This window comes from Haliaeetus albicilla, chromosome 5 (genome assembly GCF_947461875.1).
Source record: "Haliaeetus albicilla chromosome 5, bHalAlb1.1, whole genome shotgun sequence".
Lineage (NCBI taxonomy): Eukaryota > Metazoa > Chordata > Aves > Accipitriformes > Accipitridae > Haliaeetus > Haliaeetus albicilla.
Genome location: NC_091487.1, coordinates 10126298 through 10146986, shown reverse-complemented (window position 1 = coordinate 10146986; position 20689 = coordinate 10126298). Strand labels below are relative to the sequence as shown.

The following is a 20689-nucleotide window of genomic DNA, read 5'->3' as shown; positions in this document are numbered from 1 at the left end:
GCAGAGACAGCTCGTTTGGATGCAGAAAATTGGCTCCTACCTCCAGAGCCAGCGGTGCAAGCAGCAGCACTTCAGCAGGGCACAGACAGTGGTGTAACAGCAGCAGTGTGCTCGATCCCCATTCAATGCTTTATTTCAGCTGTCTTTGCTGAATATATCGATGGGCGTTGTTTCGATCTTTTAAGAATTTTTAAAGCCCACATGAGACAAAACCCTGGCTAAGTTGAGAGAAGCCAACTGTTTTTCCATAAACCTGGAAGAAATGACTATATTCTTTTTCAAGGTATTGGGAAATCTATGTTCATTGTCACCGGCTTTGTTCCAGTTTCATCTTGGAACTGAACGTGTAAGCCCTAACGCCTGAGCAGTGCCCTGCTGCTGTAACTCCAGTGAACGCAACTCCTATGTTGGAGTATTATCCCCACATAATTTCAAGCCTAAAATTTTCCCTCTTGTCAGCCACTATGGTGGAGTTCTATGATTATCAAATTATTTTAACATTATTTGAATGACATGAATGCATAATGCTCGCTTCACTTTTTTTAAAGTATTTATCAAGTCAACTGCTTGTCTACCAAGCTATTAAAAAAATACGACCAAGCTGATAATTTCCAATTCTCCAAATGATTGCAGCACAACAGAGATCACTTATTCAGTGGGCATACTCCAAATACCCTTTGTGTTTACTTTTCTTGATAGATGTCTAAATATTAAAAGAGAAATTCTGAATTATGCTGAGGCAATATTGAAAGTTCCTCTCTGCTCTTATTGCCTTGCCAGGGAGCACCATTGTATCTCACATTTCTCTATCCCACCTCTAACCTTGTTTCCCAACTCCCTATATTACAACTTTGTTTTCTTTACTCGGTTCACAGGTAAGGCTGAGAACACACAATTAAATGACACAAGCTTTCTTTTATTAGTGTTATTCACACCCTGACCTGTGAATGGACTGATGTTAGGCCTGCTCATAAGGGTGTGCTGCTTTACTAGTAACTGAGAAATGAGACGAAAAACAATGGGAATTTTCTTGTGTTTTCTTTGGTCCAAAGAAGAGAGACAAAATGTTCACTGCGATTATAGTAATGCATGCTCTGAAACAGAAATTCCTGTAGGTTACTGTGGAGGATGCAAGGGTGATCTTTTCTGTTCTTTTTCCTTTTTAGCAATTATGAATCTTTAGACATTTTGGGGAAAAATATGAGGCCACAAACTTCTGCATGTAGACAAGACTCCATAGCAGAGAAGACCAGCTACAGGAGTGAACTTGTCAGCACAATTCAGAAAAGAGTTAAAAAAAATCAAAGACCTCCAGCTTAAAGAGAAATGGTTTGCCAAGAGAAGGACCCACAGAAGAGAGAAAAAGGAAGGGAAAGCAGAGATCAGTGTGAACAGAAGGTTTAGAGGAATAGGTGGAACTGAATGTTGGACTAGCAACGAGAAGAATGAATAGATGGCTGTGGAGGGATCTGGCCACCAACTCTCAGATCAAGCCCAGAGAAAGATAAATATAACATTAATCACCAATTTACAGACATTGCCTATGCTTGTCTCCCATGACTCCACATTTTGTTAAGACATGGAAATGTATATATTTGTATATTTTGCAATCATTTAGTTTGAACTAAAAAGGTATGTCAGCCAGCCACACAAACTTCTTCTGAATTTCTTCTCTTTTGCAATACAGAAGCCATTAATTTGATTGATTTGCTTCAACATTTTTTTGCATAGAACTCTTCCAGATGCAGGTAGGCATATAACCTCATAAACAGAGAGAGAGCCAGGTATGGAAATGAGGTTTCATCACTGCCTCTTTTAAGAAGCCTCAGTGTTGGACTCAAAGACCTCATTCTGAAGTTAGTCAATTCAGATGAATTCTCCCCCCAAAAAGTGAATGGGTGTCATTCACGTATCTTGTAACCTAACTGGAGTCTGCCCTCCAAATAGATTAGTCTTGTGTTCTTTATAATGTTTTCATCTGAGAATTTACTCAAAAGAGGCTCCAGTGTCTACCTGCTCTTGGTAGGTTCTACTAACACTACCCGCATGCTGCACTGACAGCAAGCTGCAACAGCTAGTATTTCATGTAGTAACAGGTTTCTCCTTTGTGAAGATAAACAAATGTCAACTCCACAGTATCCAGGGGTGGAATAGTAAAAGCCAAACTCAAGGGAAAATAGCCCAAACAAACCCAGTGAAGAGTTGTGTGTTTTCAGAAAGTCAAATATTCTCTTCCAGGATTCCTAAATACATATTTTTTCACTTTAGTGGTTAATATTCTTGCTGATGAAAAAAAAAAAAGGAAGCTAAAAACGCTGATCCGCAACCAGCATAAATAAAAACCCCCACCAACAACAGAGAAAGCATTATTTAGAAATTAAACAAAATGAGACATTTCCAAGACCAATCCTTTCACTAACAGGAGGACAAGAAAAAGGAAACTAATTCACTCTGGACAGTTTCTTTTACTTTGTCCTAGGGCGTATGCTCCATCTCCCTTTGTCCCCCCCATGCAATTCCACCGGCCCTGACAGTGCTGGCATTGACCTTCTGCAGCCAAAATAGCCCGGACAGAATGAGCCAGAAAAAAGGAGCCAGCCAGACCAAGGGGCAATGCAGCCATGGCCACAGACCTGGGGGAAAACTGCTATAATTAGCAAGGCCCATACAGGAATTGCAGAAAACCATGGTCCTCGTGGAGTTGCTGCCTTCCTGCCCCATCAGCTGTGTATTAGCTGATTCAGAGCAGAGCGGAGCAGAGCCATCGCCTGCAGAACAACTCGCGCACCCTGGCCTGAAGGTCACCTAACCAGCGTCCTCCTCCTCTGCCGGCGGAGATCCATCTCCAGACTGTGTGCTGTGGAGGGCTTTAATTAAAAGTTAATATTTACTCCGTGTTCCCCTCAACCATCTCATTCCCTTCTCTCTGCTGTTTTTAACTCCCCGCTCAACTGGAGTTCAGAGCTGGCTGACCCTGGACCCTTATTATTTTACTATTTCAAAACCTATGGTATTGGATAGAAAGCAGAATCAGGCTACTCCCTGAAAAGCAAGTATTAGTGACAAATAGCCAACACCATGAGAACAAAAGCATCTTTTCAAGCTGGAAAAGATAGGTGTTAATTACCCATGAATAACCTGATTGTACCAGGTAGTAATGCTCAAATATCTGAAAAATTAATGATTTGAACCAAATTATTTCTCTTTCTGCAATGTCATTATGCTGCCTTAAGTCCTTTTCTTGCCACAGTTTTGGTACTTCTAGTTATCACCAAGTTGGTCCTTTTTCTTCAGTTTGGAAATCCAGGAAAAACAACCCTAAAGCCTCCTCCCAAACTGCAAATACAACATTCACAAGCTCTGTATTTTCACGTGACTGCCTACTGACTTGGATTTTTCTGAAGAGAACAGTACTTTTAAGAATCTTTGTGGGACATTTGTTGTATTTGATCGAGACACTTTTTTTCTATCAAATTGAAAGTTAAAGGATGTTGCCACTGATGTTTCTAGATCTCATACAAAAAGCTGATAAAAGGCAAGTATAAACATTTCATGTAGTAGCTCAGAAGCCATTGGAAAAAGCAAAAGTTTTCAGTTGTTATAACAAAGCACATTTCGGTTGCTTCACTATGATTTTTTTTGGCTCTTTTCCTTTTTCCCACTCACTGTATGGAGGGGTATAAACTCTTGCTTTTTTGTGGGGGCTTGTATGATCAGGGCTTATGACAAAGTCTATTTCCAGCTGTGGAAATGATTCTCAGTGAACCCTCCCTTGTTGGTTTTTTTTTTCCCCAAAGCCTTAAAAACCATTCTTAAACAAAAATCTTAAAATAAAAAAAGTACTGGCAGATGATCTCACTATGTGCCCTGGGGTTTCCATGGCATTTAGTGAACCACCAGCGATTAGTACATTTGTTGAAGCAGAGCAGATAAAGGAATAACTGGGAACTGCACTGAAATAATCCCTTTCCTCTGGCTCCGGGGTCCCAGTGAAACCCATCCTCGGTAGTGGAAGGGGTGTAAATATCCACCTGGGGACCCGGCTGTACCCAGGCGGTCTCGCTCAGGAAAGGGCTGTTTGCCAGCAGTGGCTCTGGGCACAGGAGCACATTTCTTACAGTTACTTCTTTCTGAGGCTGCTTTAACCCAGGCCCTTGCACGCATCTTGCATACCACCTGTTACTGGATTACTTGCAGCAAATATTGGCCCCTGCTCCGTGGGCAGGAGCTGGCAGATGCTGCCGTCGAGCACAAGCAAGAAGCCCAGGTGAAAGGGAAAAACAGGAGGGACTCCCTGAAGCTGGGAACAAGCAAACATCAGGCTCCTGTCTTGCCAATAAAATAAACTGTCTACCTCCAGATCATGAATGATCCCTCTGGCTTGCCCTTCCATTGCAGGGGATTAAACGAGGGTATTTCACGCACACAGGGGTTTGCTGTGTGCCCCTGGCTGGCACGCACCACCGTGGAAAAACAAGGTCAGTGCTGCTGCTGCGCCCCTGACTCGGTGTGCATCTTCAGGGCGTGTGGGCTGGGACAGAGAAAGGACTCAGCAGATGACAATGGGGCTCACTGTTTGCCATCGAGGTCAGCAACACAGCAGGGCTTATTTCTTAATGAAGTGAGTCACTTGATCAGTATCAAGTATCTGTTAATTCGAGTGATGGGGTGGATCCAAATGTTAGAGGACCTTCTTTTAAATATACCATTCACCGCTCTGGACTGGCTTGCACTGTGTAAACAACATCCGTGAGAGATGAAAATACATTTGGTTAATTCCGTCTGGGGCCGTGAGGTCTCCTGCTTCCTTACAGAGCTGAGACTGATTTTCCAATGACACGTAATTCACCTCAAAGCCCTACATCCCATTACACATAAGCCTTCCCTTGGAAAGGGAAAAGCCAGAAGTACAGGGTAAATAAAATCAGATAATCTGCATAGTTATCTGATTTCTGCACTTCAGTTTACTCAGCTGAACTGGCTCGCTGGTGCCCCAGAAGGGAAGCCTGTAGGAAACAGCAGCCAAGAGGAGTAAGAAAAAGACTGCTCCTTCCACAGTGTGCTTGTGGTGCAACGTTGGCTTCATCCTGTGCAGTTCTCAGCATCCTCAAACTTGCAATGAAATCTCGGGGCATTAAGGTGCACCTTAGCATCTCGGTGCTTTGTAGATTCAGGCCTTTTCATCCCCTGTTTGTTGTCTCTAAAATCAGCTGGAGTTTTGCCTTCGACTTTAATGGGAGCAAGGCTGAGCCTTTTAATGCTTCATTCCTGACTTTCTCCATCTAAACAGGGTGGGGGGAACAACAGAAACTGACCTCAGTCAGGGGTGAGAAATACTTCATGCTGCCGTTCAGGAGGCCAGCGCCAGAGAAGAGTAAAATATTACTGATGGTTAGTACGGAAGCTGCCCGACTCCTCAATACACATCCAGAAACTGAATCTAAACTGTATTTGATGCTGCTGACAGAGAAAATCAGCTTGATCACTATGAATAGGATTTCTTCAGGTTCCGGTGAAGTACTTGGTAGCAAGGTAGCATTTGCGTGCGAAGTAGAGGGAAGGAAGGAACCCTGGTACCAGTGACATATCGAAAAAAAAAGACTTTCCTCACCACTGTGCTAATGTCTTTGAGTTCAGCTGCTAACTGCTCGGTTGAACGAACAAACCCAATGCCTAATAATTAATTCCTCCTAATTTGTTAATGATGCTAATGGTAAACAAAGTTTCTGTTCAGTCTTGCAGAGTACATGGTGCTATGTTGGTTCTGGCTGCATTTGCCCATAGATAGGAATCAATGAAATGAGAGCAAATAACTCACATTTTTTTAAGAGGAGACATTATATATACTGTGGAGTTTAGACAGCAGAAGTGCTCTTCAGTTTCTGATGCAATCTCTGTGAACACAGGCTGAGAAGAAAGTCTGCAGAGCCCAAAATGGCTGGGGGGGGTCAGGAGCAGAGAAGAGCGCTTTCTCTGGGAGCACAGCAAACTGAACACTGTCAGCAGTGAGTCCTATTCTTCCATAATCTGCTATCTCACGAGTGCTTGTGTTTTCAGTCTTTCTTTGCTTGTAAAGAAAGAAAAATTAATTTTCCTTTTCTTAAAAAAGGCAGTTTTGGAAGTATTTGGGGAGTAGGAGGAGAACTGAATTTTAAAGATTTTTCCACAATGTTCATTAAAGTATTTGGAAAGCTAAATCAAGAAGTAATGATAGTTTAGCTTTTTCTTTATCTTTTTTCCAAATAGGAAGTTACCAAAAATTATGTTATTAATTAAAAGAATCCCAAGAAATACCTAGATTGACCAGTGAAAAAATACAACAGCAAAAAAGAAGGGAGAGGGGATGTAGCTTTGCCATTTTCTACCTCATGCTTGGTCAGCTTAGTTATATGTTAGCTTTGTTTAAACACCTTTCTTTTTAAAAAAAAAAGGGAAAAAGTGTCCTTAAAAGTTGCTTATTTAATAAGTATGCCTATGAATAATTGGGCAAGACAGAGGTTACCGGGGAATTTTTTAAACGTAGTTTTTAGCTGCTGCTAAGTTCTTGCTCAAGCAACTAAAATGGATGCCTGTAGTGCTCCTTACGGCATCACTTAGGCGATCCTTCCTGCTCACACGGTCCTGAGCTCCCTCTGAGCCCCACTGGCAGGTGCAGGATCCTGCATGGACCAGGCTCCTCCCCAGGGCAGACCTGCCTGCCACATCCCTGTGTTTCTGAGTAATGTAAGTGACTCGGGCAGCAAACACATGTGACAGCTCACAAGCAGCTCTGCGAAGGCTTCCCATTTCACACTACACAGACACATGATTCATCACCCTCTGCGGACTGCGTCCTATGTATAGCGGGATTCAGATAAGCAGCACCAACGCTACAGGTTTCCAAACTCAAAACCCTGGCTTCAGGAAAGTATTCCTTTTCCAAATACTCAACATATACATGACAGAGGAAAAGGTGTGATAAGGAAATAGAAGAGCAGAACTGCAATTAGCATCTGTCACATGCTGTTAGTCCTTAATGAAGGTCGTTGGATGTGTGAAGAGAAGCATGTTACCCTTAAAGCAGTATCCATGAAAGACAAGGATGCTGAATGTGCCAGTACCCAGTACAGGTCCTGCAGGGCCACGGGAAAAGAGCACGGGCTCAGTCCTCGGGGCTGCCTCTGCGCAGCGACCCACTGGAGTCGTCACAGCTACGTGTGGCAGCCCCTAATGCAACAGAATAAAGTTCGATTACACAGCCTTATTTAGTTGGACTTGAAGAACGTTTACCCAGGCATTTATTTACAGCAATGGAAGGGCTCGGCGTGTCTTACGATAAACTACTGCCTGAAGCCCATTTCCATCTGTAATTGTTAGCGCAGCTGATGATTGTCCCTGGGTTAAAGGAGTCGCTCGTTATTCTGGGTTGCACTTCGTGACTCAGCTCCTGAGAGCTATTTCGAGTGGCAGAGGAGAGAAGCTGCCAGGCTGGCATCCCCTTCTGTTTTCTTTGTGCAAATAGGATGTGGCTTTGCACGACAGGCGTTCGTGCTCTGCGAACTGTCTGAAGGGATTACATGGACTGAAGCCATAATCGTATGCTCTGATATTGTTGATGTATTATAAATGGTCCATTATTCATCTGCATGAAGAAAGCCAGAGGAATGGAAAATTAAAATGTGAAACTAGCGAGCACAAAAAACGAGCAAGCGATTCATGCTGTGTGGAAAATGGGCCTCACTGGATGTAGAGTTGTAGTTCTGTAGAAATAAGTACAATTACAGGGGCTAATAATTTAGCTTATTAACAACAATATTTTTCTTTCAGTCCTGAAAAATACATGGGCAAAAGTGGCACGTGCACCCTGGGTGAGACTTCGTTCACCAGATCTGTTTCCCCAGGTGCCTTTCAGCTCTCGCTGATGGCGGAGGGAGGTGCAATTGTGTTCTACCCCTGTGAACGCGGGGATAAGATGGCAGAGCAGATTTTGCCTAGCACGTAAACACAGCAACATAACAACAACAATTAACCAGATTTGATCTGTCTCGTGTTCCCTGCTCCTCTCATCTTCAGTTACGCTGGGTTCCGAGGGTTTCTCCTTCACTCTTTTTTCAGTAAGAAACACGAATGTCACCACCTTGCCTCCTGCTGAGCTGCAGGAGGGAGCTGGAGGGACTGAGCACCTCGCATCGGGTGCTCAGTGTTTCCAGCGTGACCTCCTCAAACACAAGCTTTCTGCTTCCCTTGCTTTCAGCATTTTCAAGACTAATTCTGGAAACGTGTCTGTAATGCTGTGGCCTAGGACTATTCTTTCCCTGTTTTAGACTATTTCTATAGCCCATTTTGCCAAGGAACCACAGCAGAAAGGCTGAAGATTGTCTTTCCTGAGTATCCTCTCACTCCTTGCTGAAAAGGTTCTCTCATCCCTCTGCTGAACAGCAAAATTTCAACAGGGAAAAGCAAATGAAACATGGTTTATATTCAGATACAAAATTCTCACTCAAAGAGAAATGGATTTTTTTCTCTGGGGAAAATAATGGATGTCCTCTCCTGGATTTTGAACTTTATTCCTTCCTTAAAGATTCTTCAGCAGGAAATGAAGGACCCATTAACCATCCCCATTTCCAAACTGGTCATGCGCCACAGAAAATCAGAAGCCCTTGGAGGCAATGGGAAGTCCCCAAGCAACAACCTGAAACTTTAGAACTGGCAAAGGAATGGAGTGAAACATCCCAAATGCGCAATTAGTCAGTTTTATTATCATATCATGTGTGGTCTCCGTGAAAATCCAGCCACATCTCACAAACTCGGAGACCATCAAAAAGATGTTGTATGTGCACACCCCATAATAAAGTTAATAGAAAACCATGAGGAGGTTTCTAATGTGAGTCATGCTATCCAGGAAGAGATGAGACAGGGCAGTCAATTCACTTTTAAACAGCAGCGTGAGCCTAGTGCAAAATCAGCCAATCCAGACGACCACGGATACTGCAGACTAGTTCGAACAATGTTTTATTTACAGCCTCACAAATGCCTAAATCTCAACCAAGCTGCAAATCTAACTCCCTGCACTGATTTGGAGGAAGGAGGGAGAGTGAGGATGCCAGCAACAGCTTTGAAGATTTATTTGCACCCTGTAGCACCCACCTAACTTTACAGTAAACTTGGAGAGAGGAGGACCAAGGATTGTGAGACAGAGAGGCAAGGGCATGGATGAATTGGTCCTGGGTAACTGCATGGCATAGAAGCCTTAGTGAGATCTTAAAAGACAGCTTGGAAAAGAGATTCATTTCAGGTACAGCATTAATATTTCATTTTCTTAGTTTACACTTTTTTAATCTGGGGGAGCTTTTGACTTTTAAGAAGGGAACAAGTTGTAACAGAGCAGCACTGCAGAACAGCCCTTGGGGTGCCTACGAACCAGAACAGGTTTGGGAATCAGCAGCTCAAGGTCATCATCCAGTGATCTGCAAAAAGGAAAAAGTCATCCTACCAGATGTCACCTAGAGCCTTACCAGCAAGACCGCCTATGAATTTTAAGAAACAGTCACTTTATGAAGACCAGACTGACCAGGCAATAGGCAGAGCAGGAGAACAGGCCAGAGCCAGGATGGTGAGACCGTTGGGTATGTGTCCTGAAAAAGCCAACATGAGACAGACAGGAGCCTGAAGCAGTCCTTCCTTCCCAACCACTGCAAGATTTTCTTAGCTACCTAACTTAGTTCAGTGGCCCTGTTTGTTCCGCCTTAAAACTTCCCTGTTTCTGGACAAAACATGTCCCTACTGAGTACATCCATCTCTTGGGGCAGGAGGGGTTGGCAGCACATCAGCCCCTGCTTGGGACCAATCCCACAGATTGTAGAGCTGGAGAGAGGACACAGCAGACAAGAACTATGGCAGACATTACTGCAATACCTGCTGGAGGGATTAGGCTCAGGTACAGGTTGGACCTAGTCAAGGCTTGCCCAAGGAGAGCACATCTTCACCTAGACTGAACAAGGAGCATGGTGGAAACCTCCTGAGCTATTCGAGACAGATACCAGTAGTGCAGAAGAAGCTGGAATTTATTGTGTGGAGCAAGGAGGAAGGGAGTCTTGGAGAGATGAGTCTGGTGGGAAACAGTCTGCTCAGGTGTGTAGCTAGGATTTGCCCCTCATGCTTTTTCTGCCCATCACAACTGCTTTTCACAAATCCTCTAGCACTCAAGTTCATAGGGAAGAGCCTAGAGGAAGACTTTGAGCATGTATTAATAGTAATGTAGAAATTGGACAGTAAGATTTCTCTAGCCAAGGTGTCTCTAATGATGGCCAGAGAACACAATTCCCATTTTAGACCCCAAATGCTCACAGCAAAAGTTAACAAAGACCAACATACAGAAGACCCACAGCTGGAAATTTCAAAACTATTGTTATTCCCCTAAAAAGCTTGGAAATCTCTGGCAGCTCAGCAAATAGTTTTCAATCACGAAAGATTGAAGCTTTTAAGTGGCACTTTGCCAGCAGAAAGAAAGGTGGTGCACATCAAAAATACTGTTTTTGACTGCACCTGTTGACCCTGACCTGGTAGCAGATGAAACACGTTAAATGTTTCATAATGCATAAATAGTGCACCACTCCACGCAGGATGGACTCAGGACTTCCCATAGCATGATGCACTGAAAGCCTGCCCTTTCTTCTATACCTACTGGCAGCTAACAAGGCAACTAAAAGCTGATTTCAAAGCCACTGCTCCTTCCTGGGGGTCCCACAGCCTTTGTATCCTTTTGTCTTTAATTTCAGTGAGTGCCATTCTCTATTTAATCCGAAAATAGGAATATCCCCCAAGTTTAGGCATGTCCATGAATCTGCACATCTCATCAGTGATCACAAGCAATGAAGGACAAGAACAGTTGGTAGAAATAAGGTTGTAGTTACAGGCTTTTGCACCAAGTCACACCTTCCCCCTTAACCTCTAGTCTGAGAAATCTGTGCATGCTCTGAGTCTGGAGGGGTGTCAGACAGTGTTTACTCAGAGCCAGCATGGGTAGATGCCTGGTTTAGGATTTTTCCATGATCCTTTCAAGTATCCATACAAGATAGAGCAGCAAGAATTACTAGAAAATTGACACCCTCAAGCAAAGACAGACTTTTATTCTGAAAAAACTACTTAAATCCAATCTGCTGCTGTGTAACGTATATGCCAAAGGGACAAAATATGGTGTAAAATAAAATCTCAACAAGCTGAGATCCAGCTTACATATTTGGCCTGTTTAATCCAAGGATGAAAATAATTACACAAAGTCAGTCTAAGCAATCCCAGAAGGATTTGAACATATGAAATATAGTCATTGCGAGAAGCGGAAGGAAGGGAGAGCTACACCAGTTTCAGTTCCCCTTGGCTTTCTTAGACTCGTGTGTGAATTTGGCCCAGAAACTGTCTGGCATTGGGGATGGTGATCATTCATCCCTTCTATTTGCACAAGAATGTGGGAAGGGCTTAGAAAAAGCTCCTCTTCTCCCATCTGGGGGCCTGGGTGGGTGCCAGTTAAGTTCAATGATTCATAACTATTTCAAGAAGCTCCTTGCCACTCTCTATTTTGCAGGCGTTTGTAAAGAAAGCAAATGTACACGTAGATTGCTCTGTCAGGACAGGGGTTACCCTACTTTCCTCTGTTTGTCACGACAGCAGTACCAGGAGAATGGAAATAAAACCCATTTATCACCTTAGCACACATCCAGCAAGATTTTCAAACCTCAGCAGCCGGGGAAAAGAGAGAGAAGAGACCTAACGCACAGGTAGAAGCTCTTGATGTGGTATGTGATCAGAGAAGCAAGAAGCTGCACCTTCCTGAGGGCACCAGCCACCTCTCCTCCTGCGCGTCTGCAGCAGCGACTGCAAGGTAGCACGAGGCGAGGCAAGGCAAGGAGAGCTGTGCTGCAAGAAGCAAGCTCCTACCTGAAAGCCGTGAGCAGGTCTCGGTCTCGGTCTCCTGGCTGACAGCTGTCCCCACTGTGATGGATGAGGTGCTTTGGGTCATTCATGGGCCCAGGTCCCAGGATGGGGCGGTTTCGGCTCCAAACCCCGCCTCGCATCATGTGAGCCCTTCACGGCTAGGTCTTCCCAAAGGCAACTCCCTTCACCCATGTTTCTGTAAGCCTTCATGAGCTTCTCTGTGTGTTGAGCGGCAAATTGCAACCAGTCTGCCTTGCCTTTGAATGCTGGCCAAGACTTTGTTTGTTTTCTCTTCTGTTTCAAACATCCTTTGTCTTTCTGGCTCAGTTAATTAGCTACAATACTCAGTTTCTCCAGTTTTTAAGTGCTGCCCAAATAATAGCTGATCAGATGTAAAGAGACTTTAAAGCCTAGGCTGTAGCTATGCTGGAAAATGAAGGTGCTGCTTTGCCTATAGCAGATTCATCCAGCTGATGCACATAACAACATCAGAGAAGAGATGGTGGCTTGGGGTTGATGACCATAATAAGGTTCGTGCCTTGGTTTCTACAGTGCTCTGTGGCCAAAACTACCACAACTTTGCTCCCAGTCCTGGCACAGGTCACTGAATTAAGGTAATAGTGAGGTAACTAATAACACCTGCAGTTGTAGGAGGGATGGCTGGGGCATAGAGGATGACACTAAAAAAACTCACTGGCTGCAAGGGAACATCTCCAGGGGGTCCTCAGCAGCTAGAAAGGGTGGGAAGCCTGAGAAAGAGGCACCTGGGGAATGGGAGGACCTGCTCTGAGACCGCTGAGGAGATGAGGTGAGAAGAGGGACAGAAAGGCCGTGCATACCCAAGAAGATCAGGAGGAAAAGTGGCCTCAGGTGTTTGCAGTAGTTCTCTCAGATGGATCCTCAAACTGCGGTTTAGAGGTTTGTCTGAGCTGGACTAATCTTACAACCCCATGATGTTGCTTATATTTATCTATCACAAGGCGGTCTGTCCAGGGGTTAAAACTGCAGTTTTCAGCCATGTGGCAGGCTGTTGTAATCCATCTCTATTACATAACCCAGCAAACATTTTGCTAAAGTTCAGTTAAACTGCAAGATTGATGGTGGTGAGGAGCATATTCTCCTTTATGAATTTTTCCCTTTTGGAAATCAGGGTAGTGGCACGCCAATGGCAGCTTTTCCCCTGCTTGACTAATTCAGCGGCCAAGCAAAGGCACTGTGCTCCCCCTCATAGCACTCATGCTCTGCTTACTGAGGAAAAGGTTATCGTTTCTCCTTTCCCTACTCACTCCTGCTGTGGCACAGGACAGAGATCAGAGTGTAAGAGACAAACGTGGCACAAGTCAAGCAAAGAACTGGAAACAGGGTAGGGAGGAGGTAAGTTATCCTTAGACCGAATTAGGTGGAGCCCAACTATTCTTGTGCTGTTTTGCTAAGGTCACTCTGGATTAAGAGAGGACACAAAGGGGAAGGGAGGGAGGGAGGCAAGAAAAGTCTTGTTATTTAGCTTCTCCCTGAGACTGTTTATAGGTTGCTTGACATATTTCATGATCATTCATGGCAAAGCTTTCCTAAGCTGTTTCCTTCCTCCTCCCTTTAATGCTGCTGCTGCCTTTCTGGTGATGCAGGATCTGTGTGGCTCTCCAAGTCTCATATTTTCTCCTGCTCCTCCTCATCCGAGTAGGGACTGGAACCCAACCCTGCTTCTCCCTTCTCATCAGGTTGCTGGCCCTTCTCTGTAATGTAGAGAACAGCTGTTGAAGGCTCAGAAACTCTGACTGTTGGGCCAGATCACCAATTGCTCTATACTTCACAACAGCTTGAGATCCGCTCCTTCACACTTTGCTGCTGAGACTCTCCTTTTTCATCTTTTTCCATACCTTCTGTTTTAATCCTTCTTGTTTTCCTAATCATTGCTTTAACCCCCATTTACTAAAGCTTTTTGTGGTCCAACTACCTCTTCCAGTTACACTAGTGTGAATCCAGAGTAAATCTGCTGGTGTAGTTGGGTTTATAAGATACGAGATGACTGTATGTTCCATCAGCTAGAGCCAAAACCAATGTCACCATCATCAGCATGTTTCTTGCTGTTGTTCCCAATATCAAAGAGAGACTGTAGTCTGGGAATAGGTGATACTAATCATCAGACTTGGATGTAAGTTGCATAATTTGCCTACTTCAACCTTCTCCAGATGCTTTTCAGCCATTAATTAATTATAGGAGCCCAATAAAGACAAGGGTAATCATTTTCAGGGTGAGGCACCAAGAAGGCAGCAATGTTCTCAAAGGCACATACCAAGGGTCCAACCTGGCTTTGTGGTGAAATCCCCATTGATTTTATTACCTCACAGTCAGCAATAGGAGTCAACAGAAGAGTCCCCATCTCTTGTCCCTATCCTACCAGAACGTTGATCCCACTAGAAAAAATGGGTGCCACAGAAGTGCTGAGTCTTCCATGGCATGGTTGTATCAAATTTGGGGCTAGTGGAAGAATCCTTTCTTGTTGTTTCATTAAATAGAGGCAGAGGGAACTTGGTTATGAATGTCTGGGAGAAACCACCCCATAGAGCATTGGCTTCACTGGGGGCTATCCCATTTCCTCTTCCAGCCCACGGCAGCAGGCTTCCTGGTCCCTTGGGAGTCTGGGGTGGGTTTACCCCTTTCACGCTACTGCTGAGTCCCAAAGGGATTTACTGCTGTTGATCATCAGTCCAAGCTGAGCACTGCTTTGGTACTGCCAGACCTCAAAAACAAAAGTGTGGGGAACCTGGTCTGTTCTCTATTCGTCCACATTCACAGCACCTCTCCTGAACAACGTGTGATGCGACAGTAGCTTAAAGCATTCTGCTTCTTGCTGTGTGTCGTGAACTTTAAAAATAATAGAGAGCGAGTCTGGAAAACTTCCCAGATTATGCAGTTCATCCACCTTCTCTGCCCTAAGAAAAAGGTGAAGGTGATAGGGCTATTTCCTCTTCTTTTCTTGGTGCACAGGTGTGCATCATGTTCTAACACTGGGCTAATCTGCTGGTCCATCCCAGCTGTGTGTTTCATTACAAAAAGTTTGTGCGGAGGTGAGAGGGAAAGCCCTGTGGCAGTGAAGGACAGATGAAACAGTTTTGTTTCTTATGTATTCTATGAACGCAGCATTAAATGCAGGTAAAAGAGTGCCTGCTATAATTTACAGTTAATTTACCAGCATAAATTTACTAATATTTCTCCCACAGTCATTTTAACAACTGGACAGATTTTTTTCAGCCTGTTCTGACAGAGGAACTCACACTGATAGAAATCTAATGGTGCAATTGTACTAAAGAAAACACTGCAAGCCCAGCCAGGACTAATTACTTTAACCTCAGACCTGGCTGCTATCCCCACAGCAAGGCTCTGTGCAGGCACATGGGCTAGCAGGAACAAACTAATGGAGAAACAGGAATGAAAGGTTACACTTGTGCAACCCTTATGGCTCCAAAGATACTTCGACGCAAAATGAAGCTGTTACACCAGTAAGTTTTGGTACATAGATACTACTATTTAGTAGCAGTAGCTACTAGTAGTAAGCACATAGGGTTAAGCCTAGAAAAATCAGGATCCTGTGGGCATTTTCAAACTCATCTGTGCCTCATAACTGAATATAATTATGTAATTGTCTGTGTTGACATAAAGGCAGGGATGTATCCTTGAGAGATGGCTATTCCTCTGGTGTTTGACAGATTGGTGCCCTTCATTTCCTAGGATGAACGGGCTCTAGCATGGGCTGGCCAAGGTGGAAGAAGCTCCCTCGTGCAGAAGACCAGCTCCACGTGCCTTTTCTTTGACAGCAATACTGGCCCTAGGAGCTCCTCATTATCCCCTCCCCTGCACCTCCTCACTGCCACATCATCCCCAAAGGTGCGCTCGAAGTCAGACCAGGGTGAAAATAACCCTCCTGCAACCTCACTGCCAACCCAAAGCCCACGGGGATATCCCACTGCTAAATAACGCAGCCCCGAGCACCCCAGGGATTCAGGTTACCCGTGGCGGCTGCGCTGGCAGACGCTACAGGAAAGACGGACCGGGGACGGGATTGTGTCTGGGACAGGGGTGTGCGGAGCCGTGCTCCCAAGAAACGCAAGGTCCGTCCGCGTGGGACGCTGGCACTGGGTGACCGTGTGTGCTGCAGGCTCAGATCCAGGCTTATTTTGCAGCCGCTCCTCTGTATGGACGAGCCCAGCCTGGCTGTTTGTTTGACTGTTTGTCTTGGCAGCGAGTCCCCACATCGAACCGGGGGTGTCATTTATCTCTGGCAGCAGCAGCCCTCATCAGAGCGAGTAGCAATAGCAGCAGCCCCGGAGGCCCTCTCTGGCGGGGGCTCTCGCTGGCCTTTGCTTTGCATTCCTCCACCTCTCGCACAGAAACAAGGGCCCTGGAAAAGAGGCTGGAGCAGCCAGAGTGCCTTGGACAGAAACAGACGGCACACAAACTGCTGGGCAAACGCATCACAAGTGCAAATTGCTAAGGGACAAGCGCTCTACCAAAGCTGACTTGAGATCTCTATTCATTCTTCCTCCTCCTTGAAGTTTTGCAATGCAGCAGTAAAGAAAAATCAATGTTTTTCAGCTGGTTTTGGTTTGCTCCTAGGGTATGTCCCTTCCTCACATGAATCAGAAGCTGTGGCAAACACAATGTGCTATGCTTCTAACGGGTACATACCATCCTCGTGTCTTGCAGTTAGACGGAGAACAGCAATACGCTTTATTGCACAGTGGATGGACAAAGAAAGCCTTGTTGCCTGTGGGACTCTGTCACGCTGATGTTTCTTTTCCACTTGGTGCTCATATGTCACCAAAGGGCCCGTGCGTACCCATTGGAAATAGAAGTGTGAAACTAATAACCAAAAATAAAAACTCTGGAGGCAAGGAGATGACTCTGGAGGGAGGGAGAACAGAGAGAAGCCAGAGGGATGCAATTTACTGAGCCTGATTCACGGTGCTGGCAGGGAGCGCTCTGCCAGAGCAGATGAATCAGATTCCCTTTCAGTCTGTGCTGGCACCACAGTTATTTTGGTGTCACCATGGGCAGGATGAGCGTATATTTGGGAAGCATTGCTGGACAGACAGCGAGTGTCTGCTGAAACTGAAATGGCTTGTGTCATTTTAACATCATACTCACTGAAAGAAGTAAAGAGAGGGAAAATGAAATATGCTGGCATGTCAGGTCAGAGCCTCCCCTGAGAGTCAGGAAGGGTGTTCCTCGCCCGAGCTGGGAGTCTGGCTCCTACAGGTTTTGTTTATCTCTGTCTTGTAATGGGGCTGGAGTAGACACTGTTGCAACTCGTAGACAAACATCTTGAGAAAATATTTCTAAGAAAAAATGCAGCTCAGCTGGCATTTTGTTTTGGATCCTCAAAATTTGTGGGACATATTCCGCAGCTCGTAAGACAGAATGGACACCCAGCCTTAGTCATGCCTTTGGCATCACAGATAAGAACAGAGGAGAAGGGATATCACCGTGCTTTTAGCGTTTTTTGGATGTCCCAGCTTGCAATGGAGTCCTGCCCAGGGACTTTCACTGCTCTGGCTGATCTCAGGAACCCACTTTTGTGCTGTTCTCACACAGCACAAAGATGAACCTGGCAGCTGAGAAGCAGCAACGTTGCAGTTCAAGTGCCCGTTTGGCAAAGTCCTAAAACACATTTTGCTTTGACCCTGTGCTCCAACCCCGTGGCAATCAGGAGGCCATGCAAACTTGCTCAAGTGTCTTACTGAATGGGGTCTTTTAAAGACTGCCATTAATTTCTGGGCATTTAGATCACTCCCCAAGCAAGGTAAAGAATAGGTTTAAAAAAATGTATGTGTTAGAGCTTTATATTTTGGGATTTGGCCAATTGCCACAGTTTGCTGAGGCAGACGTTCTCTTCTCCTACTTATTTGTTGTTCTGACTCAAAAATTATCCATGGACAACATTGTCTTGGTGTTCGCCAACAACTGCAAAATGCTCCCGGCATCCTCCAGATGTCAGATCTGAGTGCGTGCTCGTGCTTGCCTGGCTAATAAAGAAAACTGGCAAATTTTTGTTTATCTGTTTCTCACCTGTGTCATTATGACAGCCAGCTAAAGCAAGGGCAGATGAATATAGCCAGCAGAGACAGCAGCTTACAAAACGAGCCTATTTTTAACAAGCCTTCCTTCCATGCTGTGGAGGAAACAAGGGATTTAATATGTGCTTCTTGATGTGGGATTCATGGTGCGGTTTTCCCCACCCTTGTTCAGCTGAGCCTGCCTCATCACCATGCTAATATTACTTCTCTCTTTCTCCTGGGCTTGGCAGGCTTTCTCAAACGCATATCACATGCCCCAGGCAGGCAGCCAGCCTACCTGTCTGAGAAAAACAGACCTGCTCTTCCCTGCCACACCCCGACCTCTGAGGATGATAACCCGTTGCCAAGAAACATCAGCAATAACTGTTTGGAAAATAGATGCCTGTCAAGTTTCACGTGGAACCGGCTTTCCCTGCCACGTCCTTTCCCAGCACGGACCTTGTTGTCGGTGCCGTGGCCCCGCTCCCGCTCTGCACCTCCCGGGCCAGGCGCTGGGGTCCGGTTGCTGCCATGGCATGACCCGGTGCAGAAGATGCTCCCCTTTGCGTGTGACCCACCACAGTATCCTTTCACACCACCAGAAAGCTGGTACCGCAGAGAGAACAACCCATGTTCGTGACATGGGAGAATTTTGTTTCCTTAGCAAAAAAAAACCCTCAAACCTTTTTGCTAAGCAGTGGAGAAAGCCTGGAGGGTGGTTATTTGGAGGGCTCTGTTAGTGTTACGTTTTTATTTGTTTCTGTTAGGTAGCACCTAGAAGTCCCAACAACATCTCTGATGTGGAAAATAGGAAGAGCCACATAACTAGTTTGTTTGCTAAACAAGTAAATCTGTGCAGTCAGACAAACATTAAGAAAATGATACTACTGAAAAAGTCAAATTTATGAAAGAAAATCTTTCCTCCAAAACTTATATCAAGTACATTTTGAGTAAATCATGTTAAATTACTGTCTGGGCGTAGTCCCAAAATATTTGCTATAACCTTATACCAATGCATTTACTTAATCTAATCACCAGGTAATGAGCAGAGGGTTGGACTGTATCTTTTCATTGGGTGGAGAGAAGTGACTTATTCCTTGAGTTGTCTCCTCGATTTCAACAAGGCAAGTTAAGCAATAAGATGCTGCTTTGTATGACTGGGAGTCTGACAAGCAATTTCTGACTTTCCATTGTTGTGGAAAATATAATCCTAAACTATTTACACAAGAAAAGCAGAAATAATCAGGCATATTTAAAAAAAAAAAAAGCTCTCCACTTTTAGGCTATCAAAGTGTTTACAGACTGTGTTTTGTAGATTATAACTTCTTCTACCAGAATAAATAGTGAGGAAATTTATTGCAGAATGTAGATAAACATAGGTTTTGTATATTTTAAGGAAAAAAAAGATACTGTAGAAATTTCAGATTCTTGGCATTTTTGTAGACACAACCTTAAGACTACGAGTTGCTTATTTTAAAACTGGCTAATCTGTACATAAACTAAAGAGCAGATTTGTAATTTATTGATACGCTTCTGCCAGCTAAGAACTGATTTTCATTACTCTTTTGAGTCATTCCTCCAATCATCACTGTTCTGCTTCAGCAATATTTTATATTAAAATGTGTATATTTTCCCCTTTAAAAAAGAGGTCAAATTGCTAATTTCCTTCTGCTCTGCAGTAGGGAAGCACAGGAAAAAAAGCCCTCCTTCCAGAGTGCTGTATTGTTCAGCCAACAGATTGAATACAGAGCATAGGACACCTTGAATTTGCAAACATACACTACACAGCGCAGCTTTTAGCTATTGTAAATGCCAGGTAGATTGTATCATGCACTGTATCCTGCTCGTCGCTTCCTAATCGCTATGAGAAATGAAGGGCAAGCATGTGAATTAAGGCATGCAACCCGAAACAGTTAATTTAGACACAACTGAATTTAATTTGTACACAAAGTCAAAGGCTTCCTAAAGCTTAGCTTCAACATAATGCAGCCACCGAGGAAAGTTTAGAGGAGGTAAGGACAGGCTTTTCTTAACTCTATTTTTCCTTATCTGATTCATGCAGCATCAGAGAAAGCCACACCCTAGAAGCTGCAGGGTTTGCCTCGGAGGTTGATTCGCAGCTAGCAGAGCACAGAAAAGCAGAAGCAGAATACAGAAAAGTATAGAAAATGTAAGCCCACCACTGGCTGGAGATCCTGGCCAGTTAGGAAGAACTAGATGAAAGCAGTCACACATCTTGGTAGATTATGGTGGTACAGCAATAACAAGAGAGGAAAACTTTGTCTTTTCAGAGGATCCCAGTGCAGAATCAGTCCCAATCCGGAGGAGGAGACGGAGACTTTGTGATTCTGTGCTGCAGGAAAAGTGCAGCTAGACTGAAACTAAATGCTGACACACTCCTTAGCCTCTCGGTGAATATACATCCTTGGATGCCAACCAGATTATTCCGGGCTGCTCTGCATTGCATTATGCCTGACTGATCACTGCTTGCAGAGCTGGAGCTTCAGGTCATTGCGGAGGGAGAAAAGGAGTGATGTGGATGTTCCTAGCAGAGCCCGAAGACACTTAGGGAGATTGATGAAGGATACCCGGGCTGCCCGGCTGCCCGATTGGCTGCTGCGCTCCCTCAGCTCCAGTTGAGAGGGCAAGCTGACACGGAGAGCTCAGCAGCCTCCCAGTGATGGAGAGAGCCAGGAGAGCCCCGGGGGGAACAGGATGGAGAAATG

The 20689-nt window shown here is 44.7% G+C and overlaps 1 protein-coding gene across 2 annotated transcripts in view; it reads right to left on the bottom strand.

Annotated features, from left to right (window-relative positions):
* AHNAK2 (AHNAK nucleoprotein 2) overlaps positions 1–20441 on the bottom strand; it is a 77837-nt gene extending 57396 nt beyond the window's left edge. Inside the window, exon 1 of one of the 2 annotated variants that reach the window (XM_069783290.1) lies at positions 20144–20441. In XM_069783290.1, the coding sequence (XP_069639391.1) occupies positions 20144–20198 (55 nt within the window). In that variant the 5' untranslated portion in view covers positions 20199–20441. Of the gene's footprint in view, positions 1–11913; positions 12011–20143 lie in introns of those variants that run through there. The other variant, XM_069783289.1, reaches the window with a different exon arrangement.
* Between the last annotated feature and the right edge of the window lie 248 nt (positions 20442–20689).